We start from the raw sequence: 19805 nt of genomic DNA on the forward strand, positions 1-19805 counted from the left end.
ATGAGAAAACAGCTATTTATAGTGATACATGGCCTTTTAATCAATGCAATGTCCCTGCATTTCGTACTTCAGTCATTCAAATAATTTTCAATCATGTCACTTCAGAGGAAAACGTGTAAAGTGATGAGAAAGATCTGGAGATTGCATGTGCATGTAGGAAAGTTTCATTTTGATTCAACTTACAATTTGTTTCTCCAAATGATATGAGCTTTTTAAGCCTTGGTATTAGATGAACTTGGATTTACAGAGTTTAATTTTTATATATGTTACTGATTAATCCAATAAGAAATTTTATTAGATCCTTTTATAGTAGTTATTGAAAATGTGAACAAATCTTTTTATGCTTGGATGATAGGTTTTTGTTATTATACATAAAAGAATTTAGTTAAATTTATTAACAAAGTACTACATTGATTTTAATAATGTGGAAGATGATTTAAGATTGAAGAGGAAATTTGTGAGGTGGAGAAAGAGTGAATTTATGAGGTTGGTTGGATTGAGGGATGAGAGTGAATTTATGATGATGGTTTATTAAAATTTGAGAATGATGTGATAGATGAGAGAAAATTTAGAAATTATTTTAAAAATATAAGTTTACAAATTTATCCTTGTTATTAAAAAATATTTGAATAATAAATTATAATATTATTTTTGTGTATGTTTGAATTAATTGAAATTTTCTAATATATAATATCCATAATTACTTTATTTTTTAATAAAAAATAAAAAATATAATAGAAAATATTTTTATGTTAAATTAAAATAATTTTATTAAATATATTAAATATATTAAAAATTATAAAAATAATATTTATTAATATATATTTGTTATTTTATATAACTATGTGTTGTTGATATTATAATTTTATTTTATTATTTTCATTATTTATAAATGTATATTGTTATTAATAATAGTATAATTAAATATTTTTGAAATTGTTCAATAAATTTATGTATTTGTATATTGTATATTATGATAAAATATATGCACAAAGATATTTGGATAAAATATAATAATCTTACTTGAAATCAACACAAATATATTTATTTGTGTGAAAATTGAAAAAACATTTTCACCCTCTTCCTCATCGAGTCCATCACTCTCAAAACCATTGAAACAAACACAAGAAGTATCCTCTCCATTTTCCTTTCTCCCAATTCATGCCTACCTAGAAAGAAACACAAATTCAAATGTCTTTTTATGAAACTAAGTGAATTTAACAAGTGTACATTTTAGATTTGACTGGGAAAAAAAATAAGAAAGTAAAATATTTTTTTTATAAATTTATCAAATAAATATAAAAACTATAATGTTTGAGAAATAAAATTATTTGATATTTTTATTTTATAAAACTATTATACTAGTATTAAAAAATATTTAATTTTAGTTGAGTTTAAAATTGTTAATTTATATTTACTTTATAGTTTAAAAGGAAAAAAAATATATACATTTGTGCTATGTGATGATACCAAAATATTATCCTTACCATTTTAAAATAATTACCTTTTAAATCTTTAAATTAATTATAAAAACTTAGAAATATTAACAAATAATTTCATTTTGTTATATTATAACATTTGTACTAAATAAAACATTTTTTAGTAAAATAATATAATAACATAGTTAAAAACTTATAATATTGAATTAAGAAATGCTAGTAATTTTTATGATTAGATAGAAAGTTTAAATGATTATTAATTTAAAATAGATAAAAAAAAGTCGTATTCAAATATTATAATAAAATTTAAAGAACAAGTAAAAGTAAACTCACTGCAAGAAAATCATGAAATAAAAACCAATTTTTAGAAATTAAAATAATTAGTTGTAATAGTAACTAAATTAGAGACCACTTTATAAACTAAAAAAAAATTGGGTTCTAAATTAGTTTCTATTATTATTAAATAGTTTCTAAATTAGTATCTAATTAACAACCAAGGTTTTAGAGACCTTTAGAAACTAAATAATTGGTAGTTAAAACTGGTTGCTAATAAGATACCAATTTAGAAACTATTTAACAATAATAGAAACTAATTTAGAAATCAATTTTTTTTTAGTTTCTAAAATGGTCTCTAATTTAATTACTATTGCAACTAATTATTTTGGTTTTTAAAAATTGGTTTCTATTTCATGATTTTTTTTAGTGACTTTAAATAATCAATAACATGATTTATGTCGCATGTGTAGTGGATTTTAAAAATATGGATGCTAATTTTAATTTTTAATTTTTTAAGGCTGATTTTAAATAGTTTTAATTTATTATTAAAGTTTAAATTAATTTTTAATTAAAACGACACTAATATGTTTTTACTTTAAAAAAATTATAATTTAATGTTAACTAAATAACATTAAATAAAATTATTTTTAATATTAATTTAATTTGTGTCGTCATTTAAATATATATATATATATATATATATAATTCATCTTCAATAAAAATAAAACACAAACAAGAGAATACACATAAAAAAAATTGAGTAGAAGGATATAAGTATAGATAAAGAGTATGAGTATGAATATAGAGACGGGTGGGTAGGAAGAAATGAGTATAGATGAAATATATAAGAAAAATGAATGAGATAAATGTGAAAAATAAAAATTGTGATAGAAGAGATTTGTCATTTAAAATATAAGCTTAAAAATAATTTACTATTCTTATTTATTGTTGCACCTAGTATATAAATAAAATTAATGTCGCTAATATTAACTTAAATAAATATTAAAAATAGATTATACCAAAATTAGTTCAATCAATATTAACTTAAATAAATAAAATACATATTAATCTGAGTGACACTAACTTTAATAAATATAAATATTAAAAATAAATAAGATTAATATCAATTAAATTATCACTAACTTTATTTATTTTTAATATTTTTTTCAATTATTATCGATAATATTTTTATTTTTACATTATTAAAAAGTTAATCTATTATTATAGTCAACGTTTAATTGACATGTATATTTTACATAATATAAAATTTAATTTAAAAATAATTTTATAATTTTTAACTTTTAAAAAAATTTAACCTTATGTGGTTAAAATTAATTTAATCACATCTAATAACGTCGTATTCTAGTACATATTATTATTTCAAGTTAATTAATGTTTTTTTTAATAAAATATATTATATACTAAAATGAAGCAATAAAAATAAGATTGGAGGTAATAAAACACAATTATAATAATAAATTAAATAATAATGTATGTACACGTAGAATCAATATTTAAATTATTATATTTTAATAATTAATTTTCTAATAAATTATTTTAATTTTATTTTCTTAAATATACGTTACTTGTTAAAGTCAATAAACAATGGAAAAGAGAGTTTGTTTCTTGTTGCCTATTAAAGGATATGAGATGGAACATTGTCTATAGACTTTTAAAAAGGGAAAAAAAATGAACACCTTCTTAGTGGGTCGTTTTCTCTCCATTATATTATGGAACTCCTTATTGAATTTATCAAATAATTAATCTATATAAGATCAATACTCATGATCTTTGAATTTAGGACACTTCTCTTAAATGGCGTGTCGGTGTTATAGTATCGAACACCGACACTTGTATGATACCTGTAGGACACGTATCCGTGAAGTGTCCAATTCAAAAAGTATTTTTTAAATTTGTGAGAATTCTAGTACGTTCTAACACAATTTTAAAAAGAAAAAATACATTAATTTTTAAAAAAATCAAATTTTATTGTATAAATTGTCATTATGATTATAAAAATAAGAAATAAATTCTTGGGAACCAGACAAAAAATAATCTGGAACATACCTATACACATAAATATTTATTGTCAACTTATATAATTCATAATATATAGATCTGTGTCCCCGTGTCCTACATTTTAAAGATTTTACGTATCTCTGTGTCCATGTCCGTGTCGTATCAGTATCCGTAACTGTATCAGTGCTACATAGCTCACAATATTTAATATGTTTAATTAACTCTTCAAGTAGATTAGAATTTTGATAACTAATTATAAGAAATAAAAGATAAAATATGCAAATATTGATTGAATATAACCCTATCAAAGAAATTTATTTTTTATAAACTAAAAGGGTACGAACGGGATAATTGATTGAAGATAAAAAAATAAAATTGGGGGAAATTTACATGAGTTTATAATTATTATTTATCTAGAAAAGAGGCTCAAACAATCCACCACCAAGTGCATATTTTTTTATTCACTTCAAAGAAAAATATCAGCAATACACTTCTTAATATTTTTATTTTATTAAAGATTATATAATTTCGTAAATTCTAAATTGAATTTTATAAATGTCTAATATGGTTTTTATAGTTTCGAAAAAATATAACAATAATGGGGCATAAATTTGAATGACGCTGTTTATATTCCAATTCATGGTTTGCAGCGTCCTTGGAAAGTTAATTTTATGAATAAATAAACCATGAGACAAAATCATCACTGCTTTCTAAGTATTTGAATATAAAATAATAAAATATAATTTCGAGTATCAAACCATGGTTTAAATATATAAAAAAAAGTGAAAACTTTGTTTTCCAATTATATTCATGACATGTGTATTATGTTAATGAAAAATAAGGAAAAAATAAAAAAAAAATATAGATTATTTAAAGATTCGTCTAACTCTGTATAAAATAAAAAATAAAAATTACACACTTTATTAAGTTGGGCCAAACTAGCTTTTGGATTATTTTGGATTAATGGTTATTATTAGAATAATTAAATTGGTAGGAGAGACATATCAGTCAAAATATCTTGCTATAAAGTCAGTGATACCTAACTTAAGCATCCAACAAAAACAATTTGTTATGTTCTAAAGATATTATTCCGTTAACCAATGAAACTCATGATATAAGTCGAAGTGAATATACACATCAAATATCCAAAACATAAACAAACACTAGATTTAAGGGTTGGAATACCTCTACAATATCCTCTTTTAATTAATTTAATTTTTTTGATAAAAAAAATAAAAAAATAAAAAAACACTAAATTGAGAAAACTTCTAAGAAACTCATTTACATTTATCTCCATTTCATCACATACTCATAAATACCCTTTTATCATTTATCTCTTTCCTCTAGCAATTCCACCGACAAATTGTCTAAGCTTTAGCCTCTATTTCTCCTAAAGTCCTCTTTAGTTAAAGAATGAACATCTCTTTCTAAAGCAAATGTTTACTCTGGAGACATATTGCTTACCCCTAACCTACAAAAACACACAACTTTCCTCCCTAAAACAAGAAAATAACTATTCAAAACCACTAAAACTAAAATACTACTCATTAACATATTTTATACATACCAATGATTTCATGCATCAAAATTCTGCAAAATTTTCTTTATAACACCACAAAGACCTCTATATAATCAACTCTTTCATTCTTAAATACACTCATATTTCTATATTTCTAAATTTCACCTAAAAATACAATCCACACAATTCCTAAATTCTCAAAGCAACCTAGGACTTTCTTCTTATGACTCTTTAATTTGTTTGGTTTTTGAGGAAGAAGACAAATGCATTATAACACACAAAATCCTGTGCTTGAGATGACAAGGGCACGATTTAGAACCTTTGATTTAAAATTAAATTATTCAATTATCCCTGCATCTTAGAAATTCGAGACTAAATCTTCAAATTAATTATTTTTTATAAAATAATATAAAATATTTTTGAAATATTCCAACAGTATAAAAAACATTATGTATTTGTATAACTCCAAAATTATCAATAACCAATAAAGTCTTTATCTACATATAACTCATAATTATCAATGGCAAACAAATTTTTTTTCTGCATATAATTCGTATAACATCTTTTTACTATCTCTATCCAAAAACATCTAAATTAGAAATTAATTAATTAGTTATTGCTTTAGGCCACTAAAAAATTATGGAGCCTTGAAATCACTGTACCATGATAATTTATGATGGTTTTAAAAGTTCTAAACATATAAAATAGTCATATCAGCAACACTTGATTATTTTTCACCTCAAAATCTTATTTAAAAGTTTTAAATAGTTCAGAAAGGAATTAGTAAGTTAACTTTTATTTATTTCACTTTAACTGTATTATTATTATTATTATTATTATTATTATTATTATTATTATTATTATTGTATTGTTAGACTGAGAGGTCTAACCGGCATAAAAATATATATATATATATATATATATAAATTAAATGTAATGTATATATAATAAATATTGTTATTGTAGTAAGGTTAAACATGATAAAGTTCAAGTAGGTTATGAGCTTAATAAGAAAACATTATAAATAGGACGTCAGTCTAAGAAGTAAGTAGGGTGATTTTTATCGGATAATTACTTAAAACTAATCCCGACTTTGGCATAAGCGCCTTGTAGTTACACACAACCAATAGTGAGAGGAGACCGAGAGAAGAAGCTGGAAGTTGCAGTTAATCTAGCCCAACTTAGGAAGCTTGCCAAACTTAGGTTCAATCCGAAAGTCTAACCTAAAGAGCCTAATATGAGAGTTCAACCCGAAAACTCAGTCAATACATTCTGCTTGAAGAGATTTTCTGACCTTTTTGCAAGAACAATTATTATTATTATTATTATATTTGTTGGAATTAAAATGATATAAAGTATGTAAAACTATTATTCATTTTTATAATTTACAGTATGATATTTAGATTTAATTTCAATATACCAGTTTATCGAATGAACAATATGTTAAATTTTGTAATAAGTGATTTAAAAATTATATCTATAAATTATTTCATGTTGACAACATGAAAATAAACCTATAACTATTTTTGAATTTTTCAATGATGCCATTAAAGTTTATCCTCATTAATTTAATGATTTTATTGACTATGGGGAAGGCTAGTGAAGGACAAGGACAATGAATACAGCAAGATAGCGTGTAAGACATAAATGACGAGACCAACTAAGAAGCTCATGCTTAATGATAAAGTTGTTAAAATGGTTTGGTCAATCGATTTTTTTGTGGTCTTAAAATTATTATTTTTTTCGCGGTTTTTTTTGAGTTATATTGTCTCAGTTTCATTCCGAGCTTCAATAATTTATTTTCTCTGATATTTTCTTTTCTATTTTTTTTAGCAGCATTCAAACAAATATATACACACTAAGCCCAGATATTAATATGTAATATTAAACCGACAAGATTATGAAAAAAGGGAGACATATATTTTAGTAACTTACGTTGGAGGAATACGAAAAAGAATCCAAGTGTTGAAGAAATGAAACCTACTTTTGTCAGTCATGTTTGTCTGCTTTAGCTCGTTTTCTTGCTTATCTTCTGCACGAACAAAGAAGATAGTGTCGTGAGAACGTGCTTTGGTTGTGGCACACACACATGCATCTAAACATATGACATAATCCTAACATAAATTTAATCATTTATCACAATTTTTCAAACTTTTCCGTTAGGATCTAATCTATGATATAGACTTTTAGTGATTGCTTCCTAATTTCTAACTCAACTTTTTTAGATTATATACGTGCACAATCTGACGTTGACGTTCTACTTTTTAATTTCTCAAATTTAATTTAAACAAAAATACTTTTTAAACCCAAAATCCCCAGAAGAAATCTTATAACATTTTTGGATAATCATTTATAAAGAAAAATATTTACATAGTATTTAGAGTCTTAAAAGCCTGATATATTATTACATACAGTATTAAAGTATATATGCGTATCTTTAGACAGACATGGATAGAATATGACATAAAGATTTGGGCATTGACCCGTGAACCGTGTTACCTTCTCCAGTTCAATACTCTATACCAATAATAGGTTACTTCAACAACGAAATTTGAAACATGTTTTTTTGACAAAAGAGCAACAACCATCTAAATATTGACATTTTCTTATTAATTGTTGTATACTCAACTTGATAGAGTTAGCGTGTGTAGAGCAAGACATGGGTTAATTAGAAAAAAATAGCGTGTGGTGAGCTAACTCTGCATCACAAAAGAAGATTTTGAATATGTACAAGTTTTGGAGACCACTCAAAGAGTTAACGTCAATGACAAATGACTACAGACAAAACTGGACACGTCACCACCTATCATAAGGTTATGAACTTTCTACACATCTCAACAACAACCTTAATTTCTGCTTAACTTCACTGACTAGGTCATCCATTATTGCAATGCATGATTTCAAACAATTTTGTTCATACAACGTTTTTTCTCCCTTTATAGGCAGATTATCCATTTTGTATTTTGTACGTTGTGTCTCGTAGACATAAATCGATTAGAAATCTTCTTCACATCATTTATGTTTGTGTGCGAAAATTATAGCCCTTAATGTAAATAAGTTTTTCAACTTTTCTTAACAATCTCCGTGCTAATCAAACACGAATGTATATTTTCAATTTGAATATGTTATTTTGAATATATATATATATATATATATATATATATATAAATTACAGGTATCAGCACTCTACTTGTAAATAGTTTCAGATGAAAGAAAAAAAAAAGTCGAATAAAAAAACGATACCTTTACAATGTAATAAGAGAAAGAAAGACGAAAGGAAAATAACCTCCCAAAAATGAAATATCACGAAAAAAAAGGAAAAAGAAGGATTTAGTCTCTTTGAAATATATATAATTAAGTTTTAATATTTTTTAAAATATATTGTTTGTAAAATATAAATCCATCCAATTAACAACTCAATAATTAATATTTTAATTATATTTATTTTTTAATTAAAGTATTATTGTATTATTACAAGAGATTCAAGTGAATGTTTTTATTATTGATAATGGCAAACAATATTTTTCAATAAATAAGATGTACTTTTATTATTTTAGATTTCAAATGATAGAGAATATCTTTATTAAAAGAAAAAAAAACAAACTATTTTGACAATTCAGATTGTCTCTTACTTCCATTTAACAATTTTATATATTAATAAAATATTTAATTAAAATATTAATAAAAGTGGTGTAGGATGGTGGTATAAATTTTGATGGAACTGAAATTATTAGGTCTTTATAAAAAAGATAGGAAATGTCATTGGACACCTTCTTTTAATTAATGTTATTTGTTTAAGCTAAAACTTACCGAGTCTCATTAATTTAAAAAGTAAAAATAAAACTCATACAAGTTTTATAGAAGAAAAAAGACAAGATTATAAAAAAATTGTATAAAAAATTAAATATTAAAAAAACATGTTTATTACATTTTCTAAAAACTGGTGCGCAGGTAGTGATAGCGTGTCATGCGTAGACCCGCAAAAGCAAGTCCACCAACCAATGAAATTTATATTCCTCTCTCTCTCTCTCTATTTTTTTCAAAATTATTTTTTATTTTTTTATTTTTCACCTCATTTTTAATCAATTTATATATGTATTATAATGTAAAAATTAAAAGTGTAAATGATTTTTTTTATAAAAAAATATTAAAGTTAAAAAGATTTATTATATTTTTTATTTCTAAAAAAACTTGAAATCATACTTAAAAAGGAGGGAGTATTTATTACATGACATGGTGATGCTTAGGTGACAGAAGGAGGATTTGTTTGAAAAATGAAAAGTATCTTATCTTGAGATTTATTATATTTATAGTAAGTAACATGGTATGGTGCATCGAAATTAGTTTATAATTAGGAATTAAGAAGCATAAGTGTTGCATTAAAGTAAGCCATGCTCTAACATAACACAGATCTCGACCAGTTATCGGTTGTGTATGCATTTTTTAATTATTTCTTTCGTTTTCAGTTTCTGTTTTTGGCATCTACTTTTCACTTTTCTGGGTTTTCCTCTTCCATTATTTGTTTCTTCACCTTCTGCTTACTTTTAAACACACTTTTAATACTGCTTACTTTTCTCGTGCAGGATTAATCCTACTCCAAAGATCCAAATTATTTATTAGATTAAGATAATCTTGGATCTCTTCGGCTACTTATAATAGTAACATAATAAAAGATTCTCTTTACATATAAAAAAACACCTTATCTCTTATTAATTACAGTACTTTCTTTTTATTTGAATATAAGATATTTTTTAATTTTTTTCCTTATTTGTTTGATAACCTTTTTTATTAATTATTTTTAACTACAGCACTTTTAATTATTTTAGCAATGAATAATAAAATATTAATGATTTCTTTCTCTCTTACGAGAATTGAAGAATACGACTGATTCACTGCTATTATTTCTAAAAAATTATTAAATAAAACTATTTTTTTATAAATTAACCATTTAGGTCGAAAGTAAATAAATAGAATGAAGTGATATAGTTAAGAGAAAATTCGAAAATTTGTATTACAATTATAGATATTGCTGCTACTTAATTAACAAACTTTCTTAGTAGACCTGGTACTTTTATATTTAGGAGTGAAAAAAGTGAAAGATAAATGAATGAAAGTAAGTTTGAATTTGACTTTTATTTAAATTAAAAACTTAATTCATTTTAAATTAAGACGTGTTGTTATATTCTTGATGTTTATCTATGATGAATTTTATGAAAATCTTGACTAGTTATATTTAATGGATATTTTTTTCTTAGTCACTTTTTTATTATTAATATTCTTTGTTCTTATAATTCATTAAGAAAAAGGAGGAACATAGAAAGACTAAAGAAAACTTTCTCGATATGTGGTATTTTCTTTTTGCTTCATAATTGTACTTTGACCATTTTAAAATTTGAAAAAAACTTGCACAAGTGGAGCTTGCCAAAAAAACACGTGTAGGCACAAGTGGCCCATGTTTTGTGTCTTATTATCTTTTCCATATTTTTCTTCTTCTTTTTCTAACGATGGATTTAGAATTTTTAAATTCTTTAATTATTATTTAATCAGAAACCAACTAGGAGACAAAGTTACCCCATTCAAATAAAACCCCGAAGATGCAATTACACTTATGTAAATATTTTTTTTTTGGCAAAGAATATAATGAATTAAAAGGAAAAACTTTACATATATGTTACTTATGTAAATATTTAGTGTAATTTTGATATTAGCACAACACCCAATCATGACTCTTTAAGCATATAAAATATTAATAACTATAACAAGTAACATATATTTTTTAAAGCACATGAAGTGAATGGTTAAGGAAATATTTTGGATTAAACGTAAAATAGTTTTTTTAGATAAAATCCTAAGCATATACTTCTATCATTTCCCATATGTAAGAAAAAGAAAGAGTGGCTCCTGAAGATTTCATTTAAACTATTATTTCAATGACAAGTTGATCCATTGGCCAAGTGGACAAACCATAAGCGAATTAAATATAAACAATGGTGGATTATAGTTTAAATGTTTTGTTTAACTTCTATCATCTATTTTTTAACTTAACTTTGTAATTATATAATTATAATTAGCTTCTTCAGGATCTCTTTCAAAAATTAGAAGAAGGACACAAACAACGGGTTAGAGGCACAAAAAGAAATTGGTTTTGAACACTGCATGATTCAAACTACAATGAGAGTAACACACACATTACATAACTTTGTCAGGCACATGCCATGAATGTGCCTAATAACTTCTTTATTGGTGGCCTCAAATCACACCATTTCAAGTAACTAGTCATCCTAATTCATTTAGTATGAGCTAACCATAACCTCTGCAGAAGATTCCTCAGAAGCCACACTAGCAATCTCAAGTTCAGCAGTTCTCTTGTTAACAAAATTACAATGCTTTCTGATTTCTCCTTTTTTCCCAGTGAGCACATCAATATTACCCATTTTAATCATTGAAGCCTCAAATGCGTCAAAGAAAGCCTTTTGATCACTATTGAATTTGACCACAATGGGATTGGTATCACCAGGTGTGGAAAACAACACTTGATCACTCTGAAGCAAGCCCTTCTTAACCTGAAGATTGGAGTAGTAGGCCTTGTCGAATTTATCAGGAGTAGTTACATCAAAATTGACAAGGTTGTTAGGTCCACCTTGGGGGCACTGTGTGCGCAATTGTTGTAAATAAGTTGTGTCCAGAGATGGATCGGGTCTTCCAGTACCACTGAAGTTGTACAATCGGTTAAGAATGAAATTGCAGTGAGCTCTGCCAAACGTATGAGCACCTGAAATGAATCATAAATATATATACTAATTAATGTTTTCTCTATGATATGTTTATCATTGTTTCTTTCAACTCATAATAAATTTGATGTAGACATTTTTCATTACCTGAGAGTGCAACTAGATCAGTAGTGGTAAGACCTTGTTTAAGAAATGCAGCTTTAAGTACACTGACGTTGGAGAAAGGAGATGGAAGGTTTTCATTGGCAAGTGTTTGGTTTGCTGTTAAACTATCTCTTCTTCCCAATGGAACTTTCCAGTCAGGACCACCTCCCTATATTCACATACATACACTTGTCATTTTAGCATAAGCATGTCTAACAATAACATTTAGATTTTGAATCATGTAACAATTAATCAATGCTAAATCATCGTGGACTTCATAGACTTTTGAGTTACTATATTTATGATGAACATAATGCTTTTATGAAAGATCTCTGTATAATTATGATTGAAAGGTTACTCAGAAATCATGTTTTTATGTACTTTGAATATATTGCAACCCTTGTTGTATATACTATATCTGACAATCATTCTATCTATACACAAATCTTAAAATTAAAAAAAATTGATTTTTTATGAACTCGGTCAAACATATAAAATGTAATTTATTATACTGAACACAAGGAAAATAAATTGGAAATAGCATTTATATGTACCAGAACTGAAGATATTTCAGATGCAAGGGTAAGAATATCTGCACAAGAAACCACCCCGGGACAAGCTGCTTCCACTGCTGTCTTGATATCATTCACAACATTCAAACCTCTTAAGGAGTTGTTGTTTGGCAGAGCTTGCTGCTCACTCACTATTGTATCAGTGTTGTTCAATAAAACTGATGCATCACACCCCTGCATGCCACAACCATCAATAACATAATCAATTTATTTCTTTTTCACTAATTTAAGTACATATCACCATATGGTACTATGTGTAATTTACAAAAACGTTTTTTGTTTTGGTCTCTCGTGGTTTATTCACTTGTTTATTGTAAAAAATAGTACGTCAAAATTTTAATGGGAAATGATCAACCGAGAGCTTAATATATAGTAAATAAAAAATGCTACTCTTATAATAATATCCCACAATAATTTCCACATTAAAGATAGAAAAAAGAGTGAGATGGAAAATAAATGATGTGATGAAGCAAGATAGAGAAAGAAATACTGTGAAAAAATATTATAAAACGTGTAAAGAAAGGTATATTTTTGGAATATAACTTGTGAACCTTTTGACATTTCGATTATCTTACCAACACTTCCATTTCTCTTTCATTTATTTATTGCATCGTATTATTAATCATATTTATGTTTTATGTATAATATAACATAATATGTGGATGCTAATCAAACATATTATTATTAAGAATCATAGAGTCATAATGAGATAAGATTGAATCATAGAAAAAGAGGGAGGTTATCATTAGTGAGGGTCATTGGTGCTTAGGACCATGGTCCACCATTCCTACTGCCATAAATTAAAGAAAATGCATTGCTTGTGCTTGACATTATTATACACTTAAAATTAGGATTGGTGAGTGGAGGCTGCCAGAAGACATGTCCCTTAAGGCCAGTCAAATGATATTTTCTCCATATCTCACTGAAACATGTCGCAGAAGTTTGGTTCACACACAAAAATTATGTTCTTGTCTTACGGAAAAGTGTTTCACAAATATATGTAGAAGACCCAAAAAAGTAAGTACAAAAATATATGATTGCTTGAGAAAATAAGAAAACCGAAAGAAAACAAAGTTGTTGAAGTTGAAGTGTATGAATGTATGTGTATATGCGTACTTGAACAAAGCAGTCATGGAAGTGAAGTCTAATGAGACTGGCAAGCATGCGAGGGTCCTTCTTTGAAACCTCCCTCACCACTTCACGAACAATGGAGTGAACCCTGGGACATGTGTTCCTGTAAAACGAAGGATCAAGTTGTGCATCCAGAGAGGGTGTAAACACTCCAAGCACAACCACTACACAGCACAGAACTTTTAGTGTAGCATGAAAACTCCTCATTTTCTCTTTTTTTTTTCTAACTGATAGTGTTCAGCTCTCTGTAGGTGTGCTTTGGTGAGTTATGCAGATAGGAAGCCTTTATTTATAGGGACAAATCGCCATCATCATATGCCAGATTTCAAACCATCATTTTTAACTTTCCCCAACTTTCTCTTTTCCTACTTTCTTATCCCTTCACATAAAAAACTTTAATTTTCATCTTCAAAAATATTTAAGATTTCAAAAATTATTCAAGGCACTTCTACAAAAATAAAAATTGAATTATTAAATATTAAAATATGCACTGAGAAAGTTTTTTGGTGCAGTGCGTACGAAGTGGTAGCGGATGTGTGGGCCCCGTAAAAAATAAAGTCCGCAATGGGTGATTGCCAGAAATTTATGTTCCTATTTTCTTCTATTACAAAATAAAGTGGTCTTGATGATGACACGTGGATGGCACGTGGGCGGCACGACCACGATTTGCTTTATAAAATTTGTAAAATGTAGATTCTCTTGAAATTTACGTGATTAGTTAATTATAGTACTTTAGCAAATGGCAAGGTGGTGGGGAAAATTATTCAACACAAACATAAGTGTTGTAGAGTAGTGTTAAAGTAAGCAATGTTTGCAAGTTCTAACAATAAGTTGTGGTTTTTGTCTCTGGAGTTTTCACTTTTTCCATGTGTTCAGCCATAGCACGATCATTTTGTTCAACTGCTGCATTCATTATTGCCGCCTTTAACACATTAGGTGAACCCGTTTACTATAATTAAATACTACACCATAACCCTCACCATCCTCAAAAGTCAGTTTTTTTTTATATATCATAAAGTATTTAATTTTATCTTTTAAAAAAAGTTAATTTCCATATATAGTATGTTACACAAATATTTATTTTGTAACAGTTAAATTTTGAAAAGAATATGTTTCAGAGAAAATATAAATAATCTAAACTAGAACATTCAGTTTAACTTAGAAACACAACAAAATTTAATCGAGTAGTTGATCTGTTTTTCTTCTGATCATACATATCTTTTTTATGTTAAATCTTTTTCTTTAAGTGAGATTTTATACTTAATATTTGCTTTATATTTTGCTTATCCATTTTTGACCCAACAGAACCAAAGAATTAGATGATTGTTTGTCAAAAATAGGAAAGTACAATAGTTATTAGTTAAAGTAAAAGTTTCATTCCTTATGTTTCTTTAATTAATAGATTAAATAATGAAAAGAGTGGTTTAAGATTGTTTAAAATAAAAAAAGGTGAGGGGTCTATCCAAAAACAGCATAAAATATTGAATGAAAAAATGAAAGAAAAAAACAAAGCGTCTCGATATGTGATATTTTTTGTTTGTGTTGGTAAACAATAAAACTTTAAACATTTAAATAGCAGAAATAAGCTTGGGGTGGTGGCTTTCACTAAAACCGTAATAAAGTCTGAGTCTATATATTATTGTTTGGTAGCTAAAAGCAATATTTTCACATATAGCTATTCAATTTTCAAGCACTACTTTATGTTAGCCACCATAAAGAAGGACCTTTCATGCCCCTCAGAGTTAATTTAAAACTATTCCCTTCCCATCTTTTCCAACACTGTTTCTTATGTTCATAATTTTTTACAACTATATTATTAATATATAATATATTCCAACCTTGTTGCTAATTAATTTATGTTAAAGATCTAGATCTCTATCTTTAGAAGAGTTTTTATTTTAATCAAAACGTTTGAACTATACACCTTATGTTATTAAATAAAACTTTTAAAAATAATAAATTTCATGAGTCTCTTTTAAATTGAAAGACACTAAGTGACACCTACCAAATTTTGTACTACAATCTCATCGACATTGTGCAATCAGTCATAACACTTCATTGTTTTATATATATATATATATATATATATATATATATATATATATATATATATCAGGAGTTGTTGGGTCAAAATCAAGTAATTAATTAATAGTATATTTGGATAAAAAAAATATATAAAACGTGTTTCAACATCTAATAAATATTAAATATATAATAAATGATGATAAATTATTTAGGGGTAAAAATTGTAAGGACCGAGAAAGAGTAGAAGTGGTATAATTAAAATGATGTCTTAATATTTTATTAGTAAATTTAAAAGAGCATATAAATAGAAATTCAGTTATTCAAGTTTTATTTTAAAAGAATCATCATTACTCTAAAAAATTTATTTTCTTTTTCTGTGTCGGAGTCGCCATTGAACTCTTGCCAGTGAACTCTACAAGATTGCCTGATCAAAATCTCTCAGATAGAGTAAGTTCATTCTTGACTCCTTTTCCTTTGAGTTAGTTTTGATCTGGTTAGGTTTGTTTTTAGTTTAAGCTGGCATGTGATGCTTTTATCTTCAGAAATAGTCTATGTTAGTTCAGTATCCTAGTGGTATAGTTAGATTTTTTATCAGGACTCTGTGGTGCAAGGTAGGCTACCCTTGAATTTTTTATAGTTTGGAGCTCTTAGACAGCATCTGCTTAAGTTCAGGTAAGATAAAGCTAGTTTAAATTGTCAATAAAATCCTAGGCTAGAAGATCTGAATCTGGGGGTGACGTGGTCACTAATCTCAAATTTTCTTGCAGGATTTCTTGTTTTTTAGTAGATTGGGATTTGTTTGAAATTGAAATGTGAAAGTGTAGATATAATAGATGTTGTAGAATGTATAGGAGTTTGGAATTGAATGAGTTATTGAATGTATTTGAATAGTTTGTTGAATTAATTCAAATAAAATGTTTGATCAGAATTGGTGGTTTGATTTTAAATGATTTTGGTTTAGAAATTATATATATATATATGTATAGATTGACATAATAGTTAATTGAGTCAATGAGAGAGCTTATAATAATGTTGAACAGGAACAATCAATGTAATGTATAGTTTTTATAAAATTATGAGTTAAATGAAATTCTAAGTTTTTGTATGATTTAATTGTGTATTTTTGGATTGTGTAGAAAGTTTAAAATATGATGTGATTAAATGGTGCATTGATGTGTTACACGAGATATGGAAGAGTGTGAAAGTGTGATCAATACATAGTATTTTCAGGAAAGGAAATACGGTGTTGAGTTGTTGTTAATATAGGCCCGTAATGAGACATCCTGACTTTACTGATATAATGGAATCAAATATATGAAGTTATTTAGTTGGTGAGAGTTGATGGAGGTTCATATGACTTTGTCTGCGATTTGGAATATAATCTGGTCTTTAAGGTCATATGAATTTACCCTGTCATACAAGATGATGAGATATTGAGATGTTATGCGCATAGCTGTGTGGATTTCACAACGAGTAGTATGACAAGTGCAGGTCTTCGGAGGCTAATTTCAATACACGAGTCTTCTAGAGGTAGAGTCAAATGTTTATGTGTTGTGAGTCGGTAGAAGTCTGACATGCATGTGAAAGATAAATTGTGAATTTTAATAGACACTTGGTTTGAGAAATTATATGAGACTTTATGAATTATTTTTATTAATTTGAAATTGAAATTATATAGAAATATTTATATAGCTAGCTTACCCTGTTCTGTGTCTATGTTTTTTTTTTTTATCTGTGATGATCGTGTTTTACATGAGAACAAATGAGGTTGCGGGTAATAGAACTCCTTAGTAAACAACTGGAGGATGAGATAACTTTCATTTGAATATTTTATTTTATTTTAAAAACTTTTGATGTATATATTAAAATCCGTATAATAAAGGATATCTTTTTAAAAATACTTGTACATTTTTATATCTTAATTACAACTTATTTTACTTTTATTTTATTATATATGGATAAAAAAATTAAATTAAGAATGTTACAAAAAATACTATTTTTGTAAAATTCTTGAATTCAGACTAAAAAAAATTACAATTATTTTAACAGTGCAATACATCTAAAAATATAAAAAAAAACATTTTCATAAAATAAAACTAAAATTCAAAAATAATTATTTTTATTACTGTTATTATTCTATAATTTTACTATTTTTAAGATTTTACTATTATTTTAAAATTTCATTACTATTATTTTAAAATAATATATTTGTGAATACTTAAATTATCTCTATTATTATAAATAATTAAATTCAATTTTAATTTTATTAATATTATTATTTTCTATTATAAGTGAATTTATTATTATTATTATCATATAAATTTTAGTTTTTATTATTATAATCAATTATATTATTTAAATTATTTTATAATTTATTTTTATTAATAATATTTGTTAATATTTGTTGTCATCATTTTAATTTATTTTTAATCTTATTTATATTATATTACATAATCGATTATATTAAAATATTATTTATTATGCATAGAGTATAATTGATTATAACTTTTTCGGCAACCTCCTCTATATACAAAGCACCATTTTATTAATAGCATCATAGTTACTCGTGAACGTGAAAACCATAACAGTGAAAGTCATGTACAAAATTTTCATCTTTAAGCTGATGCATACGTGATTCTTCTTCTTTCTTTCTTTCTGCGAGGATGCCAAAATCATTTTTCCCTCTTTTCTACGCTCTTATTTCTACACACAACACTTTAGAGATTTATGAGTGGGATTTAATTATTTAAAATTATAAAATTTTATCCAAAAATATAAGAATTTGAAAATCTTCATAACTATTTCTCTCTCATGTTTATATTTTTCTTCATGTTCCTCTTTTTAATTTGTCTGGATTAGGAGATAGTTGGCTTGATTGAAATTGAGACAATGTATTTTTTTTGTTGTTGATGTTGATAAACATTTATTTTATATTAAAGTCAACGAAAGTTATTTTTTCTTATACATACTAGTACTAGTTTTTAATTTTTTTTAACAAGACTTTTTAATCTCTAATAGATGTGAGACTATATATTATGAGTGATCCGATAACGGGTGACACGATAGATCCAACACAAACACTTATTAGGATAGACTTGAAATGACTCTAATATCATATTACAAAATGGAGTTTAAGCCTAATTCAACCTCATAAAACCGACTCATGGAGTGAGGTTTGCATCCACTTATATACTATGATTTTAATCTCCATTTTATTATCGTTCAACTAATTTAAATTTTCTTATCTATAAATATAATTAAAATTTTAAATAATTTATAATAAAAACAATTCAAATCTAAATATATACTGTAAACTTTTTATTTAAATATATTTTTTCTTATTTTAATATTTTAAATCAGTACACGTTGGCTCATATATTTTTTTAAATAATTTTTATTTTTTCGAAATTTTATGTAAAAAAATCTACCACTCAATTAAAAAATGATAAAAGTGTTTTTTAAGAGACAAGGGTAATACAATAGAAAAGTCTGATATTTATGGCGAGAGCAATTTGATTGGTTTAATTTGAAAAAATACAAATGAATTGGTAGTACTTTAATGTAAGTTGTTGGATGCAATTGAAGAAGCATGTGTACTTATCCTACACGTATGTTACTGTACACATGTACGTTTCTGAAACCGAGTTCTTGAACAAATCATTATCAAAGACAGTGAAGTTGAAGAGTCAAATAAGGAAGCCATGTTGGTTTTAGAAAGTTACCAAAATCTATGCAAGTTTTCATGGTAATTATTCTTTTGTTTTACAATAATTTGATTCATAATTTGGTATTTAAATATTAAGGACAAAGTTTCTGACAAAGCTATTTAAATATATTATATGTACCCCATAACACAACACATAAAAAATTGTAATTTTCTACAACAAATTGCCTTGAAATTATGGAGTAAACGGAATTCTCTATTATTATTATTATTATTATTATTATT

At 25.8% G+C, this 19805-nt stretch overlaps 1 protein-coding gene across 1 annotated transcript; it reads right to left on the reverse strand.

Annotated features, from left to right (window-relative positions):
* Positions 1-11373: 11373 nt before the first annotated feature.
* On the reverse strand, positions 11374-14543 carry LOC137832042 (peroxidase E5-like). Its single transcript, XM_068640015.1, has 4 exons — positions 13817-14543; positions 12683-12874; positions 12132-12297; positions 11374-12025 (listed from the first exon to the last, which is right to left on the reverse strand). The coding sequence occupies exons 1-4, from the start codon at positions 14036-14038 to the stop codon at positions 11544-11546; spliced, it is 1062 nt and encodes a 353-aa protein (XP_068496116.1). The 5' UTR covers positions 14039-14543; the 3' UTR covers positions 11374-11543.
* Positions 14544-19805: the final 5262 nt, after the last annotated feature.

This window comes from Phaseolus vulgaris, chromosome 6 (assembly GCF_000499845.2).
Source record: "Phaseolus vulgaris cultivar G19833 chromosome 6, P. vulgaris v2.0, whole genome shotgun sequence".
NCBI lineage: Eukaryota > Viridiplantae > Streptophyta > Magnoliopsida > Fabales > Fabaceae > Phaseolus > Phaseolus vulgaris.

What these genes read in the sequence shown, in the direction of transcription:
- LOC137832042 (XM_068640015.1), bottom strand. Translation starts at nt 14,038, where the DNA reads ATGAGGAGTTTTCATGCTACACTAAAAGTTCTGTGCTGTGTAGTGGTT. An exon ending in TCCATGACTGCTTTGTTCAA is followed by an intron (nt 12,875 to 13,816) that starts GTACGCATATAC and finishes TGTGGCATGCAG; the next exon opens with GGGTGTGATGCATCAGTTTT. An exon ending in TGATCTAGTTGCACTCTCAG is followed by an intron (nt 12,026 to 12,131) that starts GTAATGAAAAAT and finishes GATTCATTTCAG; the next exon opens with GTGCTCATACGTTTGGCAGA.